At 41.7% G+C, this 27,023-nt stretch overlaps 1 protein-coding gene across 1 annotated transcript in view; it reads right to left on the bottom strand.

Moving 5' to 3' along the window:
• Positions 1-9,768: 9,768 nt before the first annotated feature.
• Positions 9,769-27,023, bottom strand: part of SLC7A14 (solute carrier family 7 member 14) — a 233,143-nt gene continuing 215,888 nt past the window's right edge. The window contains exons 5-8 of the mRNA XM_069727336.1: positions 17,324-17,470; positions 16,120-16,328; positions 15,162-16,039; positions 9,769-10,305 (exon numbers count right to left, since the gene is read on the bottom strand). Of these exons, the coding sequence (XP_069583437.1) occupies positions 9,986-10,305; positions 15,162-16,039; positions 16,120-16,328; positions 17,324-17,470 (1,554 nt within the window). The 3' untranslated portion in view covers positions 9,769-9,985. The remainder of the gene's footprint in view (positions 10,306-15,161; positions 16,040-16,119; positions 16,329-17,323; positions 17,471-27,023) is intronic.

Genomic DNA, 27,023 nt, shown 5'->3' with positions numbered 1-27,023 from the left:
ATGAAAAGCTCAAATAGAAATAGAATTGTTCTTTCTTTGTAAAAAGGTTCGTTCACCTAGGAGAGGTATCAAGACCTCCTCGAAACACGGTTTGGCTTCATTCACATGGCAGTTTTTTTTTACTTTAGGCCACGTTCGCGTGTTCAGTATTTTACATCAGTATCGGTAAGCCAAAACCAGGAGTGGAACAATCAGAGAAAAAGTATAATAGAAACACGTCACCACTTCTGTATTTCTCACCCACTGACTTTCAAATACTGATGCAAAATACTGACGAAATACTGAACATGTGACCGTAGAAAAACTATAGAGAAAAACTACTTCTATACCAGGAAAGATCTTTGAACAAATTATTAAAGAGCATGTATGTAAGTACATGGATACGAATACAATAATTAACCAGAGCTAGCATTGGTTTGTAGCAAAGAAGTCATGCTAGCTAATCTAGTTTCCTTCTATGATGGAATCACTGACTGGGTGAATCAGGGAAATGTGGTAGATATAGTATATCTCGACTTCAGCAAAACATTTGATAAAGTATCTATCCTTATTGAAAAAATGACCAAGTATGGTAGTGACAAGGGTACGGTTAGATGGATTCATAACTGGCTCAGTGATCTTACTCAAAGAGTGGTAATACATAGTTGCATATCCAATTGGAAGAGTGTGTCAAGTGGGGTACCACAAGGCCCTGGCCTGTCCTGGCCCCAGTGTTGTTAAGCATTTTATAAATGATCTAGATAAGGGAACTGAAGGTAAACTGATTAAATCTGCAGACAATCCAAAGCTAGGAGGGATAGATAACAATGGAGAAGACAGATAAATGATTCATAAGGATCTAGATAAGTTTGAAGAATGGACAGTGACTAATAGAATGGTGTTATGGTATTTAACAGGGAGAAATGCAAGATTCTACATCTGGGCAAGAAAAATGAAAATTTAATCTGTAGAGTGGGAGGAATAAAACTAAGCAATAGCACGTTAAACAGACTTAGGTATACTAATAGATGACAGGCTGCCATGAGTCCACAGTGTGACGCAGAAGCAAAAAAGGCAAACATAGTGCTAGGATGTATTAAGAGAAGCATAGAGTCTAGATCACGTGAAGTAATTTTTCTCCTCTACTCCTTGGTCAGGCCTCATCTGTAATACTGTGTCCAGGTCTGGGCAACACATTTTGAAAAAGACATTGTAAAATGGGAGCAAGTTCAGAGAAGAGCTTCCAGGATGGTGAGTGGACTGCAAAGTATGTCCTACAAGCTACTGATTGTTTTGTTCTCTAGATAAAAGCTACCACAAGAGATGTCTGAGAACAGCTCCATCATAGAGAATACAGAAGCAATTAGCAGTGCAAGCACTCTGGTGATGGAAGTATCTGGCAAAATACCTGCCAGCCGATCAGCCAAATCGTTTGGCTTACAACCATCAAAAGTACATGGGGGGCTTATAACCATTATTTTTCTTCCCAGTTTCAATTGCCCTTAATACCTCTATTGGCGTATTTATGAAAACTGAAGCAAAACATTAGTACCTTGCTGTAATGCACAGCCGCTTACAGTCCAGTTGCCATTTTTGTTCTGCTATTGTGATTCTATGGGTAACATGTCTACTAATTACCTGTTCTAGTTTTTCATTTTAAGTTAAGTCAATTCCAAATCTACACTTAGAAAACATGGGTACAAAATTATTATTATTACAAATTATTTTAGTGTTTATAAGCAAAAGCAGCATTTGTAGATAGTATTATATTTTAAAACATCAAGAAATATATTTACAAGCTTGCACCTGGCAAAGGCAGCATTGTACAGGAGGCAGAAAAGATACAATTCTAATCAGCTAGTTTGACTTTCTATTTCTACCATTTACTATCTACCTTTTTGTTCTGAAAAGCTTCGGTTTGGAGACGCCTAAGGATGTGGTTTATAAAAAAAAAGCCGTAGGGGGAATAAAGCAAGACTGGTGTTTCATACCTCTGGATTGGTTAAAAGTCAGCTGGGTTGAGATGCACCATATTCCTTAGCCTACTAATGAGTATGGTGCATCTTCAGGCTCTTTGTCGATAAACTCTAAAATGCACGACAAGTATCCTTCTGCTAGGCCACAGCAGACCACGCTTCTGTAAGGCCAAGGTTTCCATTTATTGAGCCTTTTTTAGAAAAATGGTGGTGCCACCATTAAAGCCGCAAGAGCTGCAACATTTTTACGATTATACTGTATGTTTCTTGCACAAAAATGTGCCATGTTTATATGCAAAAATTAGTGTAAAAGATAATCATCTTGCAGCAGATAGTTTTAAAGAAAATTTACACCAACAGTATACAATTTGATGACAACTCTTTTGTCACTGTATATGTCTTCTACACAGCTGCATGAATGACAAAGGCACACATGGATTACCATACTTCAAAGGCAGACATCAGGAAATGAATCAGTAATTCCTGCAGTCCTGATATATCAGCATAGTATTCTATTATCGACTTAAACTGGCAGCCATGTTTAGACATCTTTCCAAAATATGTTCAAGAATACAGCACATAACATCCATTTGTTGAAATTCTAGAAATTCTAGAAAGCATCACATATTTTTAGTTTGGTGATGTAAGTTTTTATGGCAATTTCTTCTCACTTTGCAACTTCCTGGAAAAATATTAAGGAATCAATACTCCATTTATATCAATAGGAACACTTGAGTCATACTGAGTCTTAATTTAGTGTCTACAGGACAAATGGCATATCATATAACAACTTACTAACGTGCTACACCCTGACAATATGCTTTATGAAATCTGAGGTTTTCAACCATCATATACCACAAATGCCTAATAGAAGATGTCTGAAAACATCTGACATTGAATCTACAAGTAAATATAATGCTATTTAGGCAGAACTTTGATTTCAATGCTGGGAATTTTAGCTTCCCTGTGGATAAAGTAAGGCACATAAAGGCTCAATGAGGCCCCAAGACCTCTAGTTTTCAGTAGTGCTATAGATATATCATGGCCCCCCTACAAATTGCAATAAATCCTGGTGCATGTTTTGCTATCAGCTTAAATGGGTTACCCGGTCTAAATTGATAAAGGTACCTTCACACTGAACGATATCGCTAGCGATCCATGACGTTGCAGCGTCCTGGCTAGCGATATCGTTGAGTTTGACAGGCAGCAGCGATCAGGATCCTGCTGTGCCATCGTTGGTCGGAGCAGAAAGTCCAGAACTTTATTTCGTCGCTGGACCTCCCGCAGACATCGCTGAATCGGCGTGTGTGACGCCAATTCAGCGATGTCTTCACTGGTAACAAGGGTAAACATCGGGTTACTAAGCGCAGGGCCGCGCTTAGTAACCCAATGTTTACCCTGGTTAGCAGTGTAAGCGTAAAAAAAAAAAACACTACATACTTACATTCCGGTGTCTGTCCCCCGGCGCTATGCTTCTCTGCACTGTGACCGGAAAGCACAGCGGTGACGTCACCGCTGTGCTCTGCTTTCCGGCCGGCGCTTACACAGTGCAGAGAAGCACAGCGCCGGGGGACAGACACCGGAATGTAAGTATGTAGTGTTTTTTTTTTTTTACGTTTACACTGGTAACCAGGGTAAACATTGGGTTACTAAGCGCGGCCCTGCGCTTAGTAACCCGATGTTTACCCTGGTTACGAGGGGACATCGCATAGTTGGTCGCTGGAAAGCTGTCTGTGTGACAGCTCTCCAGCGACCACACAGCGACGCTGCAGCTATCGGGATCGTTGTCTAGATCGCTGCAGCGTCGCTAAATGTGACGGTACCTTAAGTCAGAGCGATTCACTCTGTGCAATTCACCGGTTTCTGACCTGCGACCAGAGGGTATGTTTGTGTTATACTGTACAGACCAAAAGTTTGGACACACCTTCTCATTTAAAAATTTTTCTGTATTTTCATGACTATGAAAATTGTAAATTCACACTGAAGGCAGCAAAACTATGAATTAACACATGTGGAATTATATACTTAACAAAAAAGTGTGAAACAACTGAAAATATGTCTTATATTCTAGGTTCTTCAAAGTAGCCACCTTTTGCTTTGATGACTGCTTTGCACACTTTTGGCATGCCTTCAGTGTGAATGTACAATTTTCATAGTCATGAAAATACAGAAAAATCTTTATATGAGAAAGTGTGTCCAAACTTTTGGTCTGTACTGTACATACCTGCAGCCAGTGGGGGCAGCCTTGCTTCCATACACTTGTAGGAAGTTGGCCACATCCAGTGCACAGCCGCTTCGCTATACGGGACTCAGCCTCGCTCCATAAAGCGTGCAGAGCAAGGCTGTGCCTACTAGACTAGCTCTAGCCAGGTCAGAAACTGCGTGCACTGGGGGCATTCATAAGTCTACAGTCACACAGCGTGACTGCAGACTTATCGATTTAGACCAGACAATCCTTTTAAGGGTTCACGCAGGCGAGCATATAAATCGAACTTGTGCTGTCCGAGTTTTCATCAGAGCACACACTGACCCCAGTTATTCAATAGATTAACTTTTTTTTTCTTTCTCGGACTGTCTGTAAGAAAAAAATTCTCACTCATTCAAGTCTACGTGTGCGTAAAAAAATAATCGGATCTCACACGGGCCATCAGAGTGACATCCGATTATTACAGATACATTTCTATTATAAACCTAGGAAACTGTAAGTGATCATGTACATGTTTGTGTAGATGCATGAAAACGAATATTACACGGACGTCACGCGAATGTAGGATGGACACACAGATGGTACAAAGATGAAAATCAGAAAAAAATCATCCAAGTTTCCTAGATGAAACTTAGACAATTTCTCATATGCTTGTCTGCTGAGGCCCTTAAGGTCAGTCTGACTCTGACTGTTCTATGATCACTCACAGCAGGAGCACTTTTGGCTAGTCTATTAGGCAGCAGAATTTTAGGACCACATTTGATGTATTGGTAAGGTATTACATGTGAAACAACTTTAGTGATGTCTCTTCTTGATGCATTTATGGTCCATTGTGATCTGACAGGAAGCACCCACCACTCCTATAATATTAGGCACCTGCGTTTGCATTTAGGCAAGCTGGATGTGCCAACAATGTATTGTATTCTCTGAACAGATATCTTTCATTATAATTAGATTAAGGCATATTTAAATATATTTACTTTTGCATATCTCTTATGTTGCTTAACTTGCACTTAAAGGCTTTGGACACCTTTCACATGAAAAAAATGTTCATTATTAAGTTACACTAAGTTTCAGGTTTCAGTCTTAATTACTTCATTTCTTTCACATCTCTGATATTCAGATTGTGACCAGCTTGTGTTTTCAGATTTCGCTTTCCCCCCTAGTAATCCTTTTCCATCCCAGATTTCCCTCCTATTAATACTTACAGGATAAGAAGTCTGTGGTCAAATTAATAAGTGTACTCAATTTTAATCCAAAATAATGTCTAATTTGTGGTGAGATCCTTGTTTAACCATAGGCACTGCAATTAAGAGACATTTGCCCCATACACAATAGTTTGAAAACCTGTAATAAAAAATGGGTTTGGCTTTTTCTTGACCTGGATTTAGACACAATTGTGAATTCTGTGTTTACAATCTGAAAAAAAAAAAAAAACAAAACTATAGGGCAGAGCTTCATAGGAAGACCCTGTGTATGTAAGGGTCCATTGACACGGACCGATCAGCAGCACTAAACAGTTGTCATTGGGTACATTTCATGTTCTTTAATAGACTGTTTACACAGACAGACAGCATAAAGCTATAATTTAGGTGGTTATCCACATATTTTGGTGTCACACTGACCCCTTCATCAGGTGTAAAAGTGCTGAGGTTGTTATGGCCCTCAAAAATGTTGATATTCATCAATAATGAACGGCATTATTGACTAAGACCAGATTCTTTTGCAGGAGAACAGCCAACATTGTCTATGCTACATTATCAATGCTACTTTTTTAAAAGTTCCAAAGTCCATCTTTAAAAATATTTACAAATTTAATAACCTCTGAACAAAATTTTGATACATTTGACGTGAATAATGTTAATGTTGTCTCTAGAAAAACTGAGGTTAAATGATACTTTTTGACCAAACCCAGGAGACTGTTGGCTTCAGAACTAGCTCTCATGTATCATAGCCCACCGTGGGTGTGATTCTGCATTCTACAACTTATGAAGTATCTCATCTCAAATGTGCTGCCACTGATGCTGAAGAGTGTGTAATATCTCCCTTCATCCCTTTGCAGAGTCTGCCATGGTATCTTTGCTTTTTTTCCGGCAGAGAATATAAGGAAGGATATAGGAGCAGAATTATGGTAGATGCATGTCGATTTAACAGAGCGGCTAGGTGAGTGAGGAATTAACACACATTGTGCTGCAGCCAAACAATTTAATAAAAACTATTACGAAATTTAGTTAATTTTAAATATAGCATGCAAGATAAAATCAGTGTAAAGGTAACCATATCCTTAAAGAGAGTAGGTCAGCACAAAATGAGGGTCCAAACTAAACACAGTACCTTGTGGGGACATAATTCATTAATTAGAAAATGTTATTTTAGTGTTTTAAACCATTTATGGGTTTTCACGAAATTATAATTTATTCAAATACCATGACAATTAAGCACTTGGTGCACTTTGGGAGTGGCAAGGCAGTTCAGTGTACCTTGCCACTTACTAGTTATTCGTGTACACTTTACAGGAACCAGCACTGTCCATCAACGAAGAGAGGGGCTGAGATATATGTACAGCAAGTAGTTGGGAAAGGTGTGTTAAACTACTCGGCCAAACACACCTCGTTAGTTTAGTCGAATATAGGAGTATGCAGCAACTAGTTAAAATGCAGAGGGAGGGAGTCATCAGGACTGGCGTAGTATACATTCACATTATACTGTACCAGTCTTGCTGGAGTAGAAGGCGCCAAATTCATTTAAAGAATTTCATGCCTTTTCGGGGACTGCAGTGTGATTTCTGGTGTACAACACATTAGTCCTTTTTTATTAATTTGATGTGCGGGATTGGTCAGGCCACTGTCCTGTCCCAGCTCCACCCATTTCAGCGGCGCTAGTTCAAGCTGACGTGAAAATGCCAAAAGAAGCAGCAATTTTTTGAGCAACTTCCCGTTGGGTAAAATTGTTGTTATTTTTCGAAGTTTTGTGCCAGTTTCCTTTGATATATCGGCTCCTAAGGGTATGATTTTTATTAAGGCAATATCCCCTACAAGGTGCTGTACTTAGTTTGGACACTCGTTTTGCGCGGACAGACTCCTTTTAAAAGCTTTGAGTGCTGCAGGCATTTACACTATGTGCGTTCACTTACTAAATTACACTTTTAAAATATATTTTCTGGTTGTATTCAGTAATTCTTAGTTAGATTCCATCAAACCCCATCAAGTTATAACAAGGGGCGTTCACCATATCAAAATCTCAAATGAAAAAAATTAAAAAGAATAAACCAAACAAACCTCAAAAATGAGTACATGACATGACTACAGGTAAAATTGTGGAAGACTCACTGAACATCATTACTGCATTTAATTGTTTCCTTCTCTGTTTGTTTTGTTGAAGTTACACACAGTATATGTGGTGAACGCACCACTCAAGATGCATATACCTCATTGTCCATCATATCCGTATTATCTTAGCATATCCAGTGCAATAATACAATATTCTCACAGCACACTTTCTTGCCTTCCACACTCTGTCTTTAATAGTGAATTTAGATATAAAGCACAGTAGACACACCACATAACAATGACATGGAAATAACACAACATCTATAAACATTCTAGAGAGATTAATAACATCAGATAAGACTGTGTGGATCGGTTGCAAGTTCAATGCCATAATATGTGTATTGTAAGAATAATGGAAGTAAAAGCAGAGGTAGAAAATCACACATTAGAAACGTGATGTGACACATGCAAGTACATCTGAAAACTTTTCAGCAGTGTAAAAATATATTGGACCTGTCGTAAACTGCAGCATTGGTGGTCCTAGGTTGCGGGGATTTCATCTAGGATATATACAATCGGAACCATTTTTTCACTCTTCAACATCTTTTCCCACGTAGACAAAAAATATACTGATGTCAGAAAGGCTTCAATACAGAAACAGCAACCACCAAAAAGTGCACCTCCACTGAAATGCATTCAATGATATCATCAACAGATGTTATATTACAAACCTGAGGGTAGCATTCTTTGTATCAATAATTACTATTTATCTCCTATTAAATTTCATATCAAATCTACATATGAAAAATCCTCTGACAGAGAAACAGGAATCCCTAAGAAGCAGCCGAGTGTAATCATAGAGCCGCGCAGGCATAGCCATTGCCTCCAATACTCTACATACTTAGCTATGTACAAGCAATTTTGACAATATAATTTAAGTAGAATTGTTGGTTTATAATGTAATCATTATATATTCATTTTTCTCCAAAATGTTTGGCACAGATGGCTTAATTCTGTCTTATTCATTATGTCTATTTTATCTGTCATTAGGGCATTAGAGAATTGCCAAAATACCCATGGCCTATTACTAAGTTACACTACTCCCCACATTTAAGTGCAAATCCTTCAAAAAACAAGGGCCCTGACTTTCAGGGTGAGGTTACTCTTAGTCAAACCCTCCCATGAAGATTTATTTTAATAAATGTGTGTATATGTGAATGTAGTGTAGTGTGTGCATGTGTTAAAATATATGTCATACTCCCCAACCGCAGTCTTCTCCAGTGTCCATTCTGCTCCTCTTCTCAGTGATGTCACCACTCTCCAGACTCTCTGGGTAACATTGCGCTCTATGTAACTTTTTACCATGTAAGTCTATTGAGCGTCAAAACAAAGCTCCATAGACTTACATTGTAAAAGAGATTTTCAGCTCATGCATAGGTCATAGAGTGAGGCGGCTAGCCTGAAGAGAAGGGACGTAACTGAGAAGAGGAGCAGAACATCGCTGGATACCGGAGACAGCGGCGGTAGTATATTAACACACGCACGCACATGTACACAGATTCAAATCTTCATGGGGAAGCTTGTTTAATCTACTAGTGATTTCCTTCCATCCTTTATGGATTCATTTTACTATTAAATATCTTTGTCAAGTAGCTAAAGTTATCACTGCATCTTTATTCTACTTGTAGGTTCTTTGGCCACTACATCCTATATTGCAAACACTGGTAATTCCAGAGGCCAGACACTATTGACAAATAATCCCTCTTCCATAAGAATAATGCAACTGTCCTTACAGTATAACCTCATATTTATTCTGTGACATCAATGTCGACTGTATTGTGATGAGTTTACACAGTATAGCTGTGTTTTTTATGGTTTATTTCTATAATAACTATGAAAGGATATTTTCCACTCGAATTACAAACCCATTACATATTTAACAAGTGGAATTTCCCAGCTATTTCTACCTTTGCCAAACTTCTTCATATACTGCTCATGATTTCCTGCATAATTTTCCTACCGTATACATATAACTTTTTCCCATTTGAACTCCTAGATACTATCTTATCTTATCTAAGTACAATAAAAATTCTGTGTCACGTTACACCTCAGCGCATCCTCTTACTTTGGTTTTAGAATATCAACTTTATTAATCCTCCCTAATTCACCTAATCACCCTCTGAACATTCTCTGCTCCTTTCCCAAAATCGCAATAAACATTTTATTTATAAATATATAAATTCTATATAAATAGGAAAGTCCAAGAACTGCCAACTGTAATCAGGTATTTCAACTCCATCTTAAACCAAGAGAAAGAAAAGAAACATTTTACTCTGTATTGTTTTGGACTATGCTCATTATAATTTAATAAAACATACCAAGATAATTTCAGTCAAATATGTATGAAAAGGAAAATCAGCAAAACATGACACACTTGTTTACAACTTAGTAAGCAGTACACTGTGTGAGAGAGAAGAGCATCCACATACAGGGCCTGTGAAGTTGTTGCGTTTTAGGCCACAGTTGAGGTTGTTCACAATCATAATGTGTGATTGTTATTCCGGATAGTCTAGCTCCTCATTGGCAATCAAAGCATCAAAGTCCTGTTTATGTTTTCCTTTAGTTTTGGACCTGCTGTTTGTCCGGTTGCTGTCCTGTGCCTCTCCTGACTGCTGATAGTAGTAGCCTTTGGTATCTGCACTTCCCCAGTCCTGGGATTTTTCTTCTTCTTCGGGAGGATAGGAGAGGCCATCGTCCACTGAAAAGGTGTCATCAACATCATATCTCTGGTACGTGCTCTGATGGAGAACCTCCTCTCTTGCACTAATTTCCAAGGTGCTGTTCCACATGCCATAACCAAAATATATCAACAAACCTACGAAAACACAGATAGATAATAATAAAGAAGATATCAAAACAATGATAATTAAAGAGTGAGAATGATATTACCTACAAGCAGATTAAATTGTCAAGAAACCATGTTGTGTTCTTTCTCATTCTCCTTTCATATTCCACATTATTTCATTATCATAAATATTGTAATTAAACTCAAACTTTTACCCCCTTTTAAAATATTTATGAGGAACAAGAGTAATTGCATTTTCATTTTCCATTATCGAGCATTACTGTGAAATCACAACATCTGCAAGGAGTTTGTATATTCTCCCCGTGTTTGCGTGGGTTTCCTCCGGGTTCTCCGGTTTCCTCCCAAAGAAATACTGATAGGGAATTTAGATTGTGAGCCCAAATGGGGACCGCGATGTTAATGTGTGCAAACTGTAAAGCGCTGCGGAAAAAGTTAGCGCTATACAAAAATAAAGATTATTATTATTTCAATAAATGAACATTTCTAATTAGTATCTACATTAGACAATTCCATCCTTATCTGTGTGAAATTCCAAACTAAAGGCAGACGGGTTTGTGCTGAGATGGCGACATCTTTACTACTAGTCGACACTCTCAGTAAGTGTAAGGCTATGTGCACACGTATTCTGGTCCACTGCGGATTTTTCCGCAGCGGATTTGATAAACATGCAGGGCAAAAACGCGGCGTTTTTGCTGGAGATTTATCGTGGATTTACCGCGGTTTTTCTGCGGATTTCACTGCGGCTTTACAACTGCGGTTTTCTGTAGGAGCAGCTGTAAAACCGCTGCGGAATCCGCATAAAGAAGTGACATGCTGCGGAATGTAAGTTTTTTTCCGCAGCATGTGCACAGCGTTTTTTGCTTCCCATAGGTTCACACTGAACTGTAAACTCATGGGAAAATGCTGCAGACTCGCAGCTGCGGAAACACTGCGGATCCGCAGCGTTTTCCGCATTGTGTGCACATACCCTAAAGTAGTGAGTGCGTAGAGCTTGTGAAATGACACAGGCACTATGCACCACTGGCAAATTTATTTGAGTAGGATTGAATTCTATTCAAAATTTATAAAAGATCTGTATTCTCCAGAATGCAGATTTTGTGTACTTTGCTCAACGCAAATTCAGTAAGTTAGCAGCTGGATGACCACCATTTTGCTGAACCATAGAGGGTGATAAAAAAAAGGTAAATAAAGTAATACTCACCATACTCTCACCACCTGTTCACATCTGCTGCATGCTCTTCCCCATAGGCCCTTGGCGCCACTTCTTACCACCACCATGAGTTAAATCCCAGATATGAGATATCTCAACCATAACCAGGCCCGGTACGTCTCTGCTCATGCATGTTGTATGATTGTGGCGACATTGTGACGTTAGGATGTGCACCGCGACCTTACAATGGGAACTCTAGGCTGCAGGGGTATCATTGGGTAGGGACATTATGGGCCTAGTCTCGGCCAAAAGTCCTGGCCTACCTTGAAGCTGCCTGTGGTTTCAGTGGATTATAAGAAGAGGTGCAGAGGACCATCCGGGGACAGAGAGCAGCTGAGGTGAGTAGCGAGGTGAGTATTGATTGATTTTATTCTATATATTATGGTTTAGGATCTTTTTAGCATAATAAGGGACAGTCAGTTTGCGGAGAATAAATTTGCTGTGACTTGAACTTCCCAGTGAAATTTGAGGAATCCTAATCTTGTCAGATCTGCTCATTTGTAATACTATACGTTTACTGAGAATCAGGGAAACTCACTCAAATTTCAGATAAAGGTAAATTAAATAAAAAATTAACATTACTGTGCAATGATGAAAAAAATCAAAATACAAATACTCTTTAATATGTGTCACTACCTCAAACAAATACTGCTGAGAATTTATAATTCTGTAATTCTATTCCTGTACCAACATTGTTTTACCTACAAGTGATCAGAAATCACAAGTGCACTTTAAAAGTTTAACAATGATAGTGGTTAAAATACTTAAATTGGTTAGTCTGATTTTTTTTCCAGAAACTTCCTCACTTTTTTCAGTGGGTTGTTTGGTATTTCAGAACAATCCCATTTACATGAATGGAGCTAAGCTATAATGCTAGACGCAGCCCATAGACGTAAGTGGCATTATTTCTGGAAACCAAATTCTCTTCTATCTCATGGTGTCCAACCATTTGAGAGGTAATTCATCATTTTCTAATTATTCGGTTTATTCTAATCATGTCTTACATACATGCAATATAGAGAGTCTCAGAACTGAAATGGGTCATGACTGCTGTCCTAGTAAAGACACTTTCATTGTGAGCACCATGTTCCACCGCCTGCCATTAGATGTTATCACATGAGAATAAATTCCTTAGGTGTCCTGTTGCTACATACATCTTAAATTAATGAGCTCTTGGACAATATCCAAATTCTAAACTGTGAAAATACAAGGGCAAATTAACCTGAAGAACCTACCATGTCCCTTTTCCCGTCTCATGTTTCCCTACATAGTGATGAAGAGCGTTTTGCTTTAGGAGAACCTATCTTTGACTGTTGATGACACAGTCCTATCATGAAATTGGCCACGTCATGAAAATAATACGTTGATTGAGATGCTAAATTATTTTATCGCTTTCAGCCTCACATATTAAATATGCATGATGAGTGATAGAGAAATCTCTTGATGTGAGAGAAGCCTCGGGTCTAGCCGTACCAGATGGCATGTGAGCAAAGTTCTGTTCATAGAAATTTAATGAGGCTCTATCTTGTCCGAGTCATGGTGAGTGCTGTCCTGTGAAAGTCCAATTAAAATTGCAACTATCTGCTCTGATGGTCTCTGTTTGATGGGTCTTTATAACCAAACGATCTGACGGAAATATTAGTCACTGAAAATAATAATGTATTAATTGCCTTTTATGTACATTACACTTTTATGTAACATTATAGATGCAGAATTCATTATGCACAGCGGTAAGCCGTAGACTAAAGAGATGAAATGTTGGCAGAACTGCATATTTTATTGCTTCGCACACCTGTGAACATTGTGGCATAGATTTAAAGGAGATCGTCATGCCCTTTACAATGTACCCTGGGGTATGAGATAAGAAAAAGAAAAGGAAGGTAATTCTGACAGCGAGCTTGATATTTGGCTCTGCATGAGGTTATATAGTGAGGCAGTAGTAACTAGTATGTTTGGTAGAGAAGATACACAACAGATATATATTCCCTGTATGTACTGCCAACTGCTCTACACAGAGGAGGATACACCTGCACCTATTGTATACGTGTTATCTGATGTGTTTCCAGTTCAGAAACCTTTACTTTCTATTCCTAAACTCTGCTTACACATGCACTATGCAATGAGTGCTGCCATGGCCAGAAACATGACAGATATGAGGACAAGTATATAGTGTTTCATTCCTATATAGCTGGTTACTGGAGCAGTGGATACAAGGAGAAAATGAAATTTGTGGCTGTGTATGGAACAGGCTGTCAATCAATATGCCGGGAGTGATATCGGCGTGCTCACTATATAGTGAGCGATGACTGTAACCGCTCCCTGCACCATCCCCATGACTGAAAGCAAGCAGCTACAGGGAGAATACAGTTTCTCCCTTTTATCTCTTTTATATCTAGAGAGGCGGCTACATAGGATTTAAATGATTTTTACCTGTAAATTAATCCTATATCTGCATATAAATAGGTTTTAAGGACTTGACAAGTTTCATTTAAAGGTAACCTGTCAGCAGGATTGTGCAGAGTAACCTGCAAACAGTGTCAGGTTGGCGCAGTTATACTGATAAATCTTTATTTTCAGTTTTGAGTTACTGATATGCTCGTGCTCCGGGGAGGCCTTTTAGAGTCAGGGAGAGGGACATGTATTGCGGCACTTACACAGTAATTTTGCCTCTATAGAATTCCCTCACCCATACAATACCCCTTTCATAACCGCCATAGAGTTTGATTTTAATAAAAATGCTCCTCCCACACACACTATGATATTCCTAGGGTCCCCCCCCCCCCACACACACAAAATATGATGACCCCATAGTGTTCCCAGCAAGTTAAGGATGTTGCCTCAATGCCCCCACACAGTATGATAGCCCCACAGCCCCCACACAATATGATGCCCCCAAAGCAACACACCTTTCACAGTATGATTCCACCACAGCACCCACATAGTATGATAGCCCCACATCTCCTCCACACAGTATGATGGCACCCACAGCCCCCACATCTCCTCCACACAGTATGATGGCACTCATAGCCCCCACACAGAGCTACCACTTTTCACTAACCCATTGCTGTATACTTTACAAAGTAGTTACGGTACGGTAACATAATTAGAGCAGTTACACGATTCGCTAAGCGCTTCATAAATAATGTTACAGCGCTGAATTCTTGGAAATAGAGAGATTTTGAGATAGCTTGCAAGATCTCACTCTTTCACAGTGAGGTGGGCTGAGATCCGACAACTTGTTTGTTTAGACCCAACTTTTGCTAAAAAGTTGGGTCCTTTAGGGCAGAGGTCCCCAACTCCAGTCCTCAAGGCCCACCAACAGGTCATGTTTTCAGGATTTCCTTAGTCTTGCCCAGGTAATAATTGCATCACCTGTGCAATGCAAAGGAAATCCTGAAAACATGACCTGTTGGTGGGCCTTGAGGACTGGAGTTGGGGACCTCTGCTTTAGGGGATTGGATTTCATTACACCAGGTATCATTTTAAGAGTTTGCAGCACCATGTATATAAGTGAATTTTAAATGATTGCTGCTTATAAACAGACTTGCAGACTTATACCTGTTACAGTTTCCCTATAGTGGTGTCTAAATTGTTTGCTAGTTTGTATTTGCTATATGTATAAAGATTCCACCTTTTGGTGATGTTCACAACTTACCTACAAAGCACCAGACAGCAAATCGGATCCACGTAATGGATGACAATTTCAGCATAAGATAAATGTTGACTAGCATGGCAAATGCAGGAACAAAAGGAACGCAGGGTGCCATGTAAGGCAATTTTTTAGGGTTCTCCGGTTGTTGCAGGATAACAAAAACCAAAGCACAGATCAACAGTACCATCAAAACAACCAACAGGACTGCCCACCACTCCTGGTCATAAACATAGTCTGCAGCAAATATTATAAAGGAGCAGAAGATGAATATCAAGATGAAAAGGAGCATGACACAGATGGTTACTGTGCGACCTGTGGCAAGCGTCGGGCGATCCATTTTTCCAGGTAAGCCAAGCCGTATTCTCATGGTATAGTATCGTGGACCTATAAATTTCTTCAACTTGAAAAGGTAAATGTTTTCAGAACCATCTGCCTCTATGCCTGATGTCATGTCAACTGTTCCATAGTTTGGATGGTTAACATTGTAGTTAGATTTATCAGATTTACCAATGAGCATTTCATTGTCTCCAAGTGATGGTAGATTCTTCGCCCCGCATGTGTTTGTGGCTGGACCACTGAATTCTTCGCCATCACTCATAGGAGAACAAATTTCTTTCTCACAATCAGCGATGATTCCTTCTTTTTTCTTAGTATGCTCTTGAGAAAGAAATTTAACAAAACCATCAATGTCGCTCTCAGGCTGGTAACGCAATAGCAAGACACACACAGATACCAGGGTGTAGGCTAAAAGAGTTCCAATAGACATCATTTCTATTAGATCACGAAGACTGACCAGTAGAGACAGCAGGGCGGCCAAAAACCCAGAGACAATACAAGCGACAACTGGTGTCTCTGTGTATGAGCTGACATGGGATAAAAACCTGCAAAAACAAGTAAGGAAAATCAAAAACAGGTTCATTGCGAGCAGACGGTCTTTGTAATTCCAACAAGCAATACTAACCTGAACAACAACCCATCACCAGACATTGCATAGATCACTCTGGGCATTGGGAATAGAGAACCAAACAAGCTGACGGTGAGCCCGGCTACAGATCCAATGGCCACAATAAACTTAGCTGCATAAAATCCATGTGCTACAAACATCTCCATCAGTGGTGATTCTGAATCTATCATATTGTATGGGACCATTAATGTTAAGATTACACTCACCTAAAAGACAAACAGCAAAAAAAGTTAGGTAAAGAAGTGTATAACTGATCATGTGCCAAATTTCTTAATATTACCTTCATACGTAGCTTATTCTTCCACAACAAAATGATATAAAACAAACTGCATACTGACATGCCGGAGGTGAACCTTCTGTTCTGGGCAGACAAGCCATTGGACAATGAATAAAGGAAAGGAAGTACCAGCATATATAGTGCTAGCAGATTGCTGGTGAAGTGAGACTGTCCTTCAAAAATGGTGGATGGAAAATTGCAAAGCATGAGAATCGGGATAATTTTTGGACATATTAGACTGCAGTTTAACTTGTTGTGGGGGATGTGAGCAGCTGCGCCATCTTTTTTCAGATTTAGTGTGATCAGGCAGGTGTGTAATGATTTATGTGTGAAAGGTTTTGTGTAAAAAGACTTTGTAAAATCACTAGTCTCTCATTAATGATAAATACTATACTATGTATAACTTAAATGGCATGAATTTTAGCCGATATATAGGTGCATTTTTGGGACTAGTGACTTGGATCTCCACCATGCTATATGCTAAAACAGTACTGAACTGACAAAGTAGCAGCAGGTATTGTCATTCATACCCACTGCACCAGGGGCAAATCTACAATGGGTGCAGGAGCTGCAGTTGCCCCCGGGCTCTGGAGCCTACAGGGGTCAATAGGTGCCTTTGACCAATATGACAAGACCAACACTTTTTAAGAACAATACTCGGGGGCCCTCTTAATATTCTGCATTGGTTCGCACATGCTTCAAGTAACTACAGTTGCACATTATAGTTCATGCAATTTTGGGGCCGTTTCTTCTAGCACAGAATACATGACATTTTTGCTGTTTCCATTGTAATATACTTTGCATATATTACATCTGGTAGTTTTCTGTCCAGATACAGATATTTGCTTAGAGCCAAATACGTTCTGCACTTGATGGAACAATAACAGGAGTTTATAATATGGATTATAAATCAGGACCACTTACAGATACATATGCTGTTAGGCAGGTGACCAAGGAAGCAGTTATGGCATATGGAATGGAAGTATTAGGACTCTTTGCCTCTTCCCCTGTTGTAGCTATTATGTCAAAACCAATGAAAGCATAAAAACAGGTGGCAGCACCTTTCAGCACCTGCAGGATATAAAGACATAAAGTAAGCTCATCATCCACATTTTCAATTAAAAAAAAACCCCTTGTTTAAAGAAAAATTATATAACAGCTTAACTTTTGTAAAAAAAAACTATGGGAAATGGAGGTATCTGTAGTGGCTCGAAGGACTCAAAAAACATCAAATCAAATCCTCCAAGATCAGTTTTAAAGAAAATCTGTCACCAGGTCTTTGCTAATCTAAGGACAAACAAAAACCTGGTTGCATGTAAATTGTGACAAGGGACACCACCTAGGTGTGACTGTTCACAAAAAACGTGGGTGACGCAGCTGGCGAGGTGCGCACGCGCAGACACACTGTAGTCTCATTGGATGGTACCCGATCACATGGTTTTCCATGTGTCCTGTTACCCTGTTACAAAAAGGTCCTGGCACATAACGCCACATAACTTCCCCTTGAGAAAGCTGTATGTACTGAATACGTGAAAAGCGCGTTGGGGTAGTTTCCATTTTCTGGTGACTACTCGAGCCTCCCTCTTTTGTGTGTGGGTAAGATACCTTTCATTTATTAATATAGTGACTACGATTTATTTATTCAAACTATGTATTAGAAAGGTTTGTTCTGCCCCTCTGGACAGTGACTAAGGTGCGTCTATTATATAGGAGACGTTAAACTTACCCTATATGTTACCCTTACTGAACAGAGGACTGTTATGAAAGGCAATTCAGTACTACAATGGACATAGCGGTCAGAGCACATACAGTGATCTGACAATAACCCAAAATCATAGAACGAGCTCTGAGACGTGGGAACTCTGCAGACCGCAATCCCTAATCCTCTCCAAACAACACTAGAGGCAGCCGTGGATTGCGCCTAACTCTGCCTATGCAACTCGGCACAGCCTGAGAAACTAACTAGCCTGAAGATAGAAAATAAGCCTACCTTGCCTCAGAGAAATACCCCAAAGGAAAAGGCAGCCCCCCACATATAATGACTGTGAGTTAAGATGAAAAGACAAACGTAGAGATGAAATAGATTCAGCAAAGTGAGGCCCGACTTTCTTAACAGATCGAGGATAGAAAAGGTAACTTTGCGGTCTACACAAAACCCTAAAGAACACCACGCAAAGGGGGCAAAAAGACCCTCCGTACCGAACTAACGGCACGGAGGTACACCCTTTGCGTCCCAGAGCTTCCAGCAACAAATTAGACAAGCTGGACAGAAAAAATAGCAAACAAATAGCAAAGAAGAACTTAGCTATGCAGAGCAGCAGGCCACAGGAATGATCCAGGGAAAAGCAAGTCCAACACTGGAACATTGACAGGAAGCCAGGATCAAAGCATTAGGTGGAGTTAAGTAGAGAAGCACCTAACGACCTCACCAGATCACCTGAGGGAGGAAACTCAGAAGCCGCAGTACCACTTCCCTCCACCAACAGAAGCTCACAGAGAGAATCAGCCGAAGTACCACTTGTGACCACAGGAGGGAGCTCTGCCACAGAATTCACAACAGTACCCCCCCCTTGAGGAGGGGTCACCGAACCCTCACCAGAGCCCCCAGGCCGACCAGGATGAGCCACATGAAAGGCACGAACAAGATCGGGAGCATGGACATCAGAGGCAAAAACCCAGGAATTATCTTCCTGAGCATAACCCTTCCATTTAACCAGATACTGGAGTTTCCGTCTAGAAACACGAGAATCCAAAATCTTCTCCACAATATACTCCAATTCCCCCTCCACCAAAACCGGGGCAGGAGGATCAACAGATGGAACCATAGGTGCCACGTATCTCCGCAACAATGACCTATGGAATACGTTATGTATGGAAAAAGAATCTGGAAGGGTCAGACGAAAAGACACAGGATTAAGAACCTCAGAAATCCTATACGGACCAATGAAACGAGGTTTAAACTTAGGAGAGGAAACCTTCATAGGAATATGACGAGAAGATAACCAAACCAGATCCCCAACACGAAGTCGGGGACCCACACGGCGTCTGCGATTAGCGAAACGTTGAACCTTCTCCTGGGACAAGGTCAAATTGTCCACTACATGAGTCCAAATCTGCTGCAACCTGTCCACCATAGTATCCACACCAGGACAGTCCGAAGACTCAACCTGTCCTGAAGAGAAACGAGGATGGAACCCAGAATTGCAGAAAAATGGCGAAACCAAGGTAGCCGAGCTGGCCCGATTATTAAGGGCGAACTCAGCCAAAGGCAAAAAGGACACCTGTTATGGCTGGCAATCAGGCAACACAGCGTGCAGTAATCAGCGCACATACAGAGATCTGGCAATAACCAAAAACAATAGGACGAGCTCTGAGACGTGGAATCTCTGTAGACTGCAGTACCTGATCTATCCTCACACAACTATAAGCAGCAGTGGATTGCGCCTATCACTACCTATGCAACTCGGCACTGCCTGAGGAGCTGACTAGCCTGAAGATAGAAATACAAGCCTGACTTACCTCAGAGAAATACCCCAAAGGAATAGGCAGCCCCCCACATATAATGACTGTTAGCAAGATGAAAAGACAAACGTAGGAATGAAATAGATTCAGCAAAGTGAGGCCCGATATTCCAGACAGAGCGAGGATAGCAAAGAGAACTATGCAGTCTACAAAAAACCCTAAAACGAAAACCACGCAAAGGGGCAAAAAGACCCACCGTGCCGAACTAACAGCACGGCGGTGCACCCCTTTGCTTCTCAGAGCTTCCAGCAAAAGTTAATAGCAAGCTGGACAGAAAAAAACAGAAAACAAACTAGAAGCACTTATCTAGCAGAGCAGCAGGCCCAAGGAAAGATGCAGAAGCTCAGATCCAACACTGGAACATTGACAAGGAGCAAGGAAGACAGACTCAGGTGGAGCTAAATAGCAAGGCAGCCAACGAGCTCACCAAAACACCTGAGGGAGGAAGCCCAGAGACTGCAATACCACTTGTGACCACAGAAGTGAACTCAGCCACAGAATTCACAACAGTACCCCCCCCTTGAGGAGGGGTCACCGAACCCTCACCAGAACCCCCAGGCCGACCAGGATGAGCCACATGAAAGGCACGAACAAGATCTGGGGCATGGACATCAGAGGCAAAAACCCAGGAATTATCTTCCTGAGCATAACCCTTCCATTTGACCAGATACTGGAGTTTCCGTCTAGAGACACGAGAATCCAAAATCTTCTCCACAATATACTCCAATTCCCCCTCCACCAAAACAGGGGCAGGAGGCTCCACAGATGGAACCATAGGTGCCACGTATCTCCTCAACAACGACCTATGGAATACATTATGTATGGAAAAGGAGTCTGGGAGGGTCAGACGAAAAGACACCGGATTGAGAATCTCAGAAATCCTATACGGACCAATAAAACGAGGTTTAAATTTAGGAGAGGAAACCTTCATAGGAATATGACGAGAAGATAACCAAACCAGATCCCCAACACGAAGTCGGGGTCCCACACGGCGTCTGCGATTAGCGAAAAGCTGAGCCTTCTCCTGGGACAAGGTCAAATTGTCCACTACCTGAGTCCAGATCTGCTGCAACCTGTCCACCACAGAATCCACACCAGGACAGTCCGAAGACTCAACCTGTCCTGAAGAGAAACGAGGATGGAACCCAGAATTGCAGAAAAATGGAGAGACCAAGGTAGCCGAGCTGGCCCGATTATTAAGGGCGAACTCAGCCAACGGCAAAAATGACACCCAATCATCCTGGTCAGCGGAAACAAAACATCTCATATATGTTTCCAAGGTCTGATTGGTTCGTTCGGTCTGGCCATTAGTCTGAGGATGGAAGGCCGAGGAGAAAGATAGGTCAATGCCCATCCTACCACAAAAGGCTCGCCAGAACCTCGAGACAAACTGGGAACCTCTGTCAGAAACAATATTCTCAGGAATGCCATGTAAACGAACCACATGCTGGAAGAACAAAGGCACCAAATCAGAGGAGGAAGGCAATTTAACCAAGGGCACCAGATGGACCATTTTAGAAAAGCGATCACAGACCACCCAAATGACCGACATTTTTTGAGAAACGGGAAGGTCAGAAATGAAATCCATCGAAATATGTGTCCAAGGCCTCTTCGGGACCGGCAAGGGCAAAAGCAACCCACTGGCACGTGAACAGCAGGGCTTAGCCCTAGCACAAATTCCACAGGACTGCACAAAAGCACGCACATCCCGTGACAGAGATGGCCACCAGAAGGATCTAGCAACCAACTCCCTGGTACCAAAGATTCCTGGATGACCGGCCAGCACCGAACAATGAAGTTCAGAGATAACTTTACTAGTCCACCTATCAGGGACGAACAGTTTCTCGGCCGGACAACGATCAGGTTTATTAGCCTGAAATTTCTGCAACACTCTCCGCAAATCAGGGGAGATGGCAGACACAATGACTCCTTCCTTGAGGATACTCGCCGGCTCAGATAACCCCGGAGAGTCGGGCACAAAACTCCTAGACAGAGCATCCGCCTTCACATTTTTAGAGCCCGGAAGGTATGAAATCACAAAATCAAAACGAGCAAAAAATAACGACCAACGGGCCTGTCTAGGATTCAAGCGCTTGGCAGACTCAAGATAAGTAAGGTTCTTATGATCAGTCAATACCATCACGCGATGCTTAGCACCCTCAAGCCAATGACGCCACTCCTCGAATGCCCACTTCATGGCCAGCAACTCTCGGTTGCCCACATCATAATTACGCTCAGCAGCAGAAAATTTCCTGGAAAAGAAAGCACATGGTTTGAACACTGAGCAACCAGAACCTCTCTGTGACAAAACCGCCCCTGCACCAATCTCAGAAGCATCAACCTCGACCTGGAACGGAAGAGAAACATCAGGTTGACACAACACAGGGGCACAGCAAAAACGACGCTTCAACTCCTGAAAAGCTTCCACGGCAGCAGAAGACCAACTAACCAAATCAGCACCCTTCTTGGTCAAATCGGTCAATGGTCTGGCAATGCTAGAAAAATTACAGATGAAGCGACGATAAAAATTAGCAAATCCCAGGAATTTCTGCAGACTTTTTAGAGATGTCGGCTGAGTCCAATCCTGGATGGCCTGAACCTTAACCGGATCCATCTCGATAGTAGAAGGGGAAAAGATGAACCTCAAAAATGAAACTTTCTGCACACCGAAGAGACACTTTGATCCCTTCACGAACAAGAAATTAGCACGCAGTACCTGGAAAACCATTCTGACTTGCTTCACATGAGACTCCCAATCATCTGAGAAGATCAAAATGTCATCCAAGTAAACAATCAAGAATTTATCCAGATACTCACGGAAAATGTCATGCATAAAAGACTGAAAAACAGATGGAGCATTGGCAAGTCCGAACGGCATCACCAGATACTCAAAATGACCCTCGGGCGTATTAAATGCCGTTTTCCATTCATCTCCCTGCCTGATTCTCACCAGATTATACGCACCACGAAGATCAATCTTAGTAAACCAACTAGCCCCCTTAATCCGAGCAAACAAGTCAGAAATCAATGGCAAGGGATACTGAAACTTAACAGTGATCTTATTAAGAAGGCGGTAATCAATACACGGTCTTAGCGAACCATCCTTTTTGGCTACAAAAAAGAACCCTGCTCCCAATGGTGACGACGATGGGCGAATATGTCCCTTCTCCAGGGACTCCTTCACATAACTGCGCATAGCGGTGTGTTCAGGTACGGACAAATTAAATAAACGACCCTTAGGGAATTTACTACCAGGAATCAAATCGATAGCACAATCACAATTCCTATGCGGAGGTAGGGCATCAGACTTGGACTCTTCAAATACATCCTGAAAGTCCGACAAGAACTCTGGGATGTCAGAAGGAATGGATGACGAAATAGACAAAAATGGAACATCACCATGTACTCCCTGACAACCCCAGCTGGTTACCGACATAGAGTTCCAATCCAATACTGGATTATGGGTTTGTAGCCATGGCAACCCCAACACGACCACATCATGCAAATTATGCAGTACCAGAAAGCGAATAACTTCCTGATGTGCAGGAGCCATGCACATGGTCAGCTGGGCCCAGTACTGAGGCTTATTCTTGGCCAAAGGTGTAGCATCAATTCCTCTCAACGGAATAGGACACCGCAAAGGCTCCAAGAAAAATCCACAACGTTTAGCATAATCCAAATCCATCAGATTCAGGGCAGCGCCTGAATCCACAAACGCCATGACAGAATACGATGACAAAGAGCACATTAAGGTAATGGACAAAAGGAATTTGGACTGTACAGTACCAATAACGGCAGAGCTATCGAACCGCCTAGTGCGTTTAGGACAATTAGAAATAGCATGAGTAGAATCACCACAATAGAAACACAGTCTGTTCAGACGTCTGTGTTCTTGCCGTTCTACTTTAGTCATAGTCCTGTCGCACTGCATAGGCTCAGGTTTACTCTCAGACAATACCGCCAGATGGTGCACAGATTTACGCTCGCGCAAGCGACGACCGATCTGAATGGCCAAGGACATAGACTCATTCAAACCAGCAGGCATAGGAAATCCCACCATTACATCCTTAAGAGCTTCAGAGAGACCCTTTCTGAACAAAGCCGCTAGTGCAGATTCATTCCACAGAGTGAGTACTGACCACTTCCTAAATTTCTGACAATATACTTCTACATCATCCTGACCCTGGCATAAAGCCAGCAGATTTTTCTCAGCCTGATCCACTGAATTAGGCTCATCGTAAAGCAATCCCAGCGCCTGGAAAAATGCATCAACATTACTCAATGCAGAATCTCCTGGTGCAAGAGAAAACGCCCAGTCCTGTGGGTCGCCGCGCAAAAAAGAAATAATAATCAAAACCTGTTGAATAGGATTACCAGAAGAATGAGGTTTCAAGGCCAAAAATAGCTTACAATTATTTCTGAAGCTCAGGAACTTAGTTCTGTCACCAAAAAACAAATCAGGAATCGGAATTCTTGGTTCTAGCATCGATTTCTGATCAATAGTATCTTGAATCTTTTGTACATTTACAACGAGATTATCCATTGAGGAGCACAGAGCCTGAATATCCATGTCCACAGCTGTGTCCTGAAGCACTCTAATGTCTAGGGGAAAAAAAAGACTGAAGACAGAGCTAAGAAAAAAAAATGATGTCAGGATTTCTTTTTTCCCTCTATTGGGAATCATTGGTGTGGCTCCTTGTACTGTTATGGCTGGCAATCAGGCAACACAGCGTGCAGTAATCAGCGCACATACAGAGATCTGGCAATAACCAAAAACAATAGGACGAGCTCTGAGACGTGGAATCTCTGTAGACTGCAGTACCTGATCTATCCTCACACAACTATAAGCAGCAGTGGATTGCGCCTATCACTACCTATGCAACTCGGCACTACCTGAGGAGCTGACTAGCCTGAAGATAGAAATACAAGCCTGACTTACCTCAGAGAAATACCCCAAAGGAATAGGCAGCCCCCCACATATAATGACTGTTAGCAAGATGAAAAGACAAACGTAGGAATGAAATAGATTCAGCAAAGTGAGGCCCGATATTCCAGACAGAGCGAGGATAGCAAAGAGAACTATGCAGTCTACAAAAAACCCTAAAACGAAAACCACGCAAAGGGGCAAAAAGACCCACCGTGCCGAACTAACAGCACGGCGGTGCACCCCTTTGCTTCTCAGAGCTTCCAGCAAAAGTTAATAGCAAGCTGGACAGAAAAAAACAGAAAACAAACTAGAAGCACTTATCTAGCAGAGCAGCAGGCCCAAGGAAAGATGCAGAAGCTCAGATCCAACACTGGAACATTGACAAGGAGCAAGGAAGACAGACTCAGGTGGAGCTAAATAGCAAGGCAGCCAACGAGCTCACCAAAACACCTGAGGGAGGAAGCCCAGAGACTGCAATACCACTTGTGACCACAGAAGTGAACTCAGCCACAGAATTCACAACAGACACCCAGTCATCCTGATCAGCAGAAACAAAGCATCTCAGATATGTTTCCAAGGTCTGATTGGTTCGTTCGGTCTGGCCATTAGTCTGAGGATGGAAAGCCGAGGAAAAAGACAAGTCAATGCCCATACTACCACAAAAGGCTCGCCAAAACCTTGAAACAAACTGGGAACCTCTGTCAGAAACGATATTCTCTGGAATGCCATGTAAACGAACCACATGCTGGAAGAACAATGGCACCAAATCAGAGGAGGAAGGCAATTTAGACAAGGGTACCAGATGGACCATCTTAGAAAAGCGATCACAGACCACCCAAATGACTGACATCTTTTGAGAAACAGGAAGATCAGAAATAAAATCCATAGAGATATGTGTCCAAGGCCTCTTCGGGACCGGCAAGGGCAAAAGCAACCCACTGGCACGAGAACAGCAGGGCTTAGCCCGAGCACAAATCCCACAGGACTGCACAAAAACACGCACATCCCGCGACAGAGACGGCCACCAAAAGGATCTAGCCACCAACTCTCTGGTACCAAAGATTCCAGGATGACCAGCCAACACCGAACAATGAACCTCAGAGATAACTTTATTGGTCCACCTATCAGGGACAAACAGTCTCTCCGCTGGACAACGATCAGGTTTATTAGCCTGAAATTTTTGCAGCACCCGCCGCAAATCAGGGGAGATGGCAGACACAATTACTCCTTCCTTGAGGATACCCGCCGGCTCAGACAAACCCGGAGAGTCGGGCACAAAACTCCTAGACAGAGCATCCGCCTTCACATTTTTAGAGCCCGGAAGGTACGAAATCACAAAGTCAAAATGGGCAAAAAACAGCGACCAACGAGCCTGTCTAGGATTCAACCGCTTAGCAGACTCAAGATAAGTCAAGTTCTTATGATCAGTCAATACCACCACGCGATGCTTAGCTCCTTCAAGCCAATGACGCCACTCCTCGAATGCCCACTTCATGGCCAGCAACTCTCGGTTGCCCACATCATAATTTCGCTCAGCAGGCGAAAACTTCCTGGAAAAAAAAGCGCATGGTTTCATCACTGAGCAATCAGAACCTCTCTGCGACAAAACAGCCCCTGCTCCAATCTCAGAAGCATCAACCTCGACCTGGAACGGAAGAGAAACATCTGGTTGACACAACACAGGGGCAGAAGAAAAACGACGCTTCAACTCTTGAAAAGCTTCCACAGCAGCAGAAGACCAATTGACCAAATCAGCACCCTTCTTGGTCAAATCGGTCAATGGTTTGGCAATACTAGAAAAATTGCAGATGAAGCGACGATAAAAATTAGCAAAGCCCAGGAACTTTTGCAGACTTTTCAGAGATGTCGGCTGAGTCCAATCATGGATGGCTTGGACCTTAACAGGATCCATCTCGATAATAGAAGGGGAAATGATGAACCCCAAAAATGAAACCTTCTGCACACCAAAGAGACACTTTGATCCCTTCACAAACAAAGAATTAGCACGCAGGACCTGAAAAACTGTTCTGACCTGCTTCACATGAGACTCCCAATCATCTGAGAAGATCAAAATGTCATCCAAGTACACAATCAGGAATTTATCCAGGTACTCTCGGAAGATGTCATGCATAAAGGACTGAAACACTGATGGAGCATTGGCAAGTCCGAATGGCA

This window comes from Ranitomeya imitator, chromosome 5, assembly GCF_032444005.1.
Source record: "Ranitomeya imitator isolate aRanImi1 chromosome 5, aRanImi1.pri, whole genome shotgun sequence".
NCBI lineage: Eukaryota > Metazoa > Chordata > Amphibia > Anura > Dendrobatidae > Ranitomeya > Ranitomeya imitator.
Note: the sequence above shows the minus strand (reverse complement) of the source record. Positions and strands in the feature narration are given on the sequence as shown.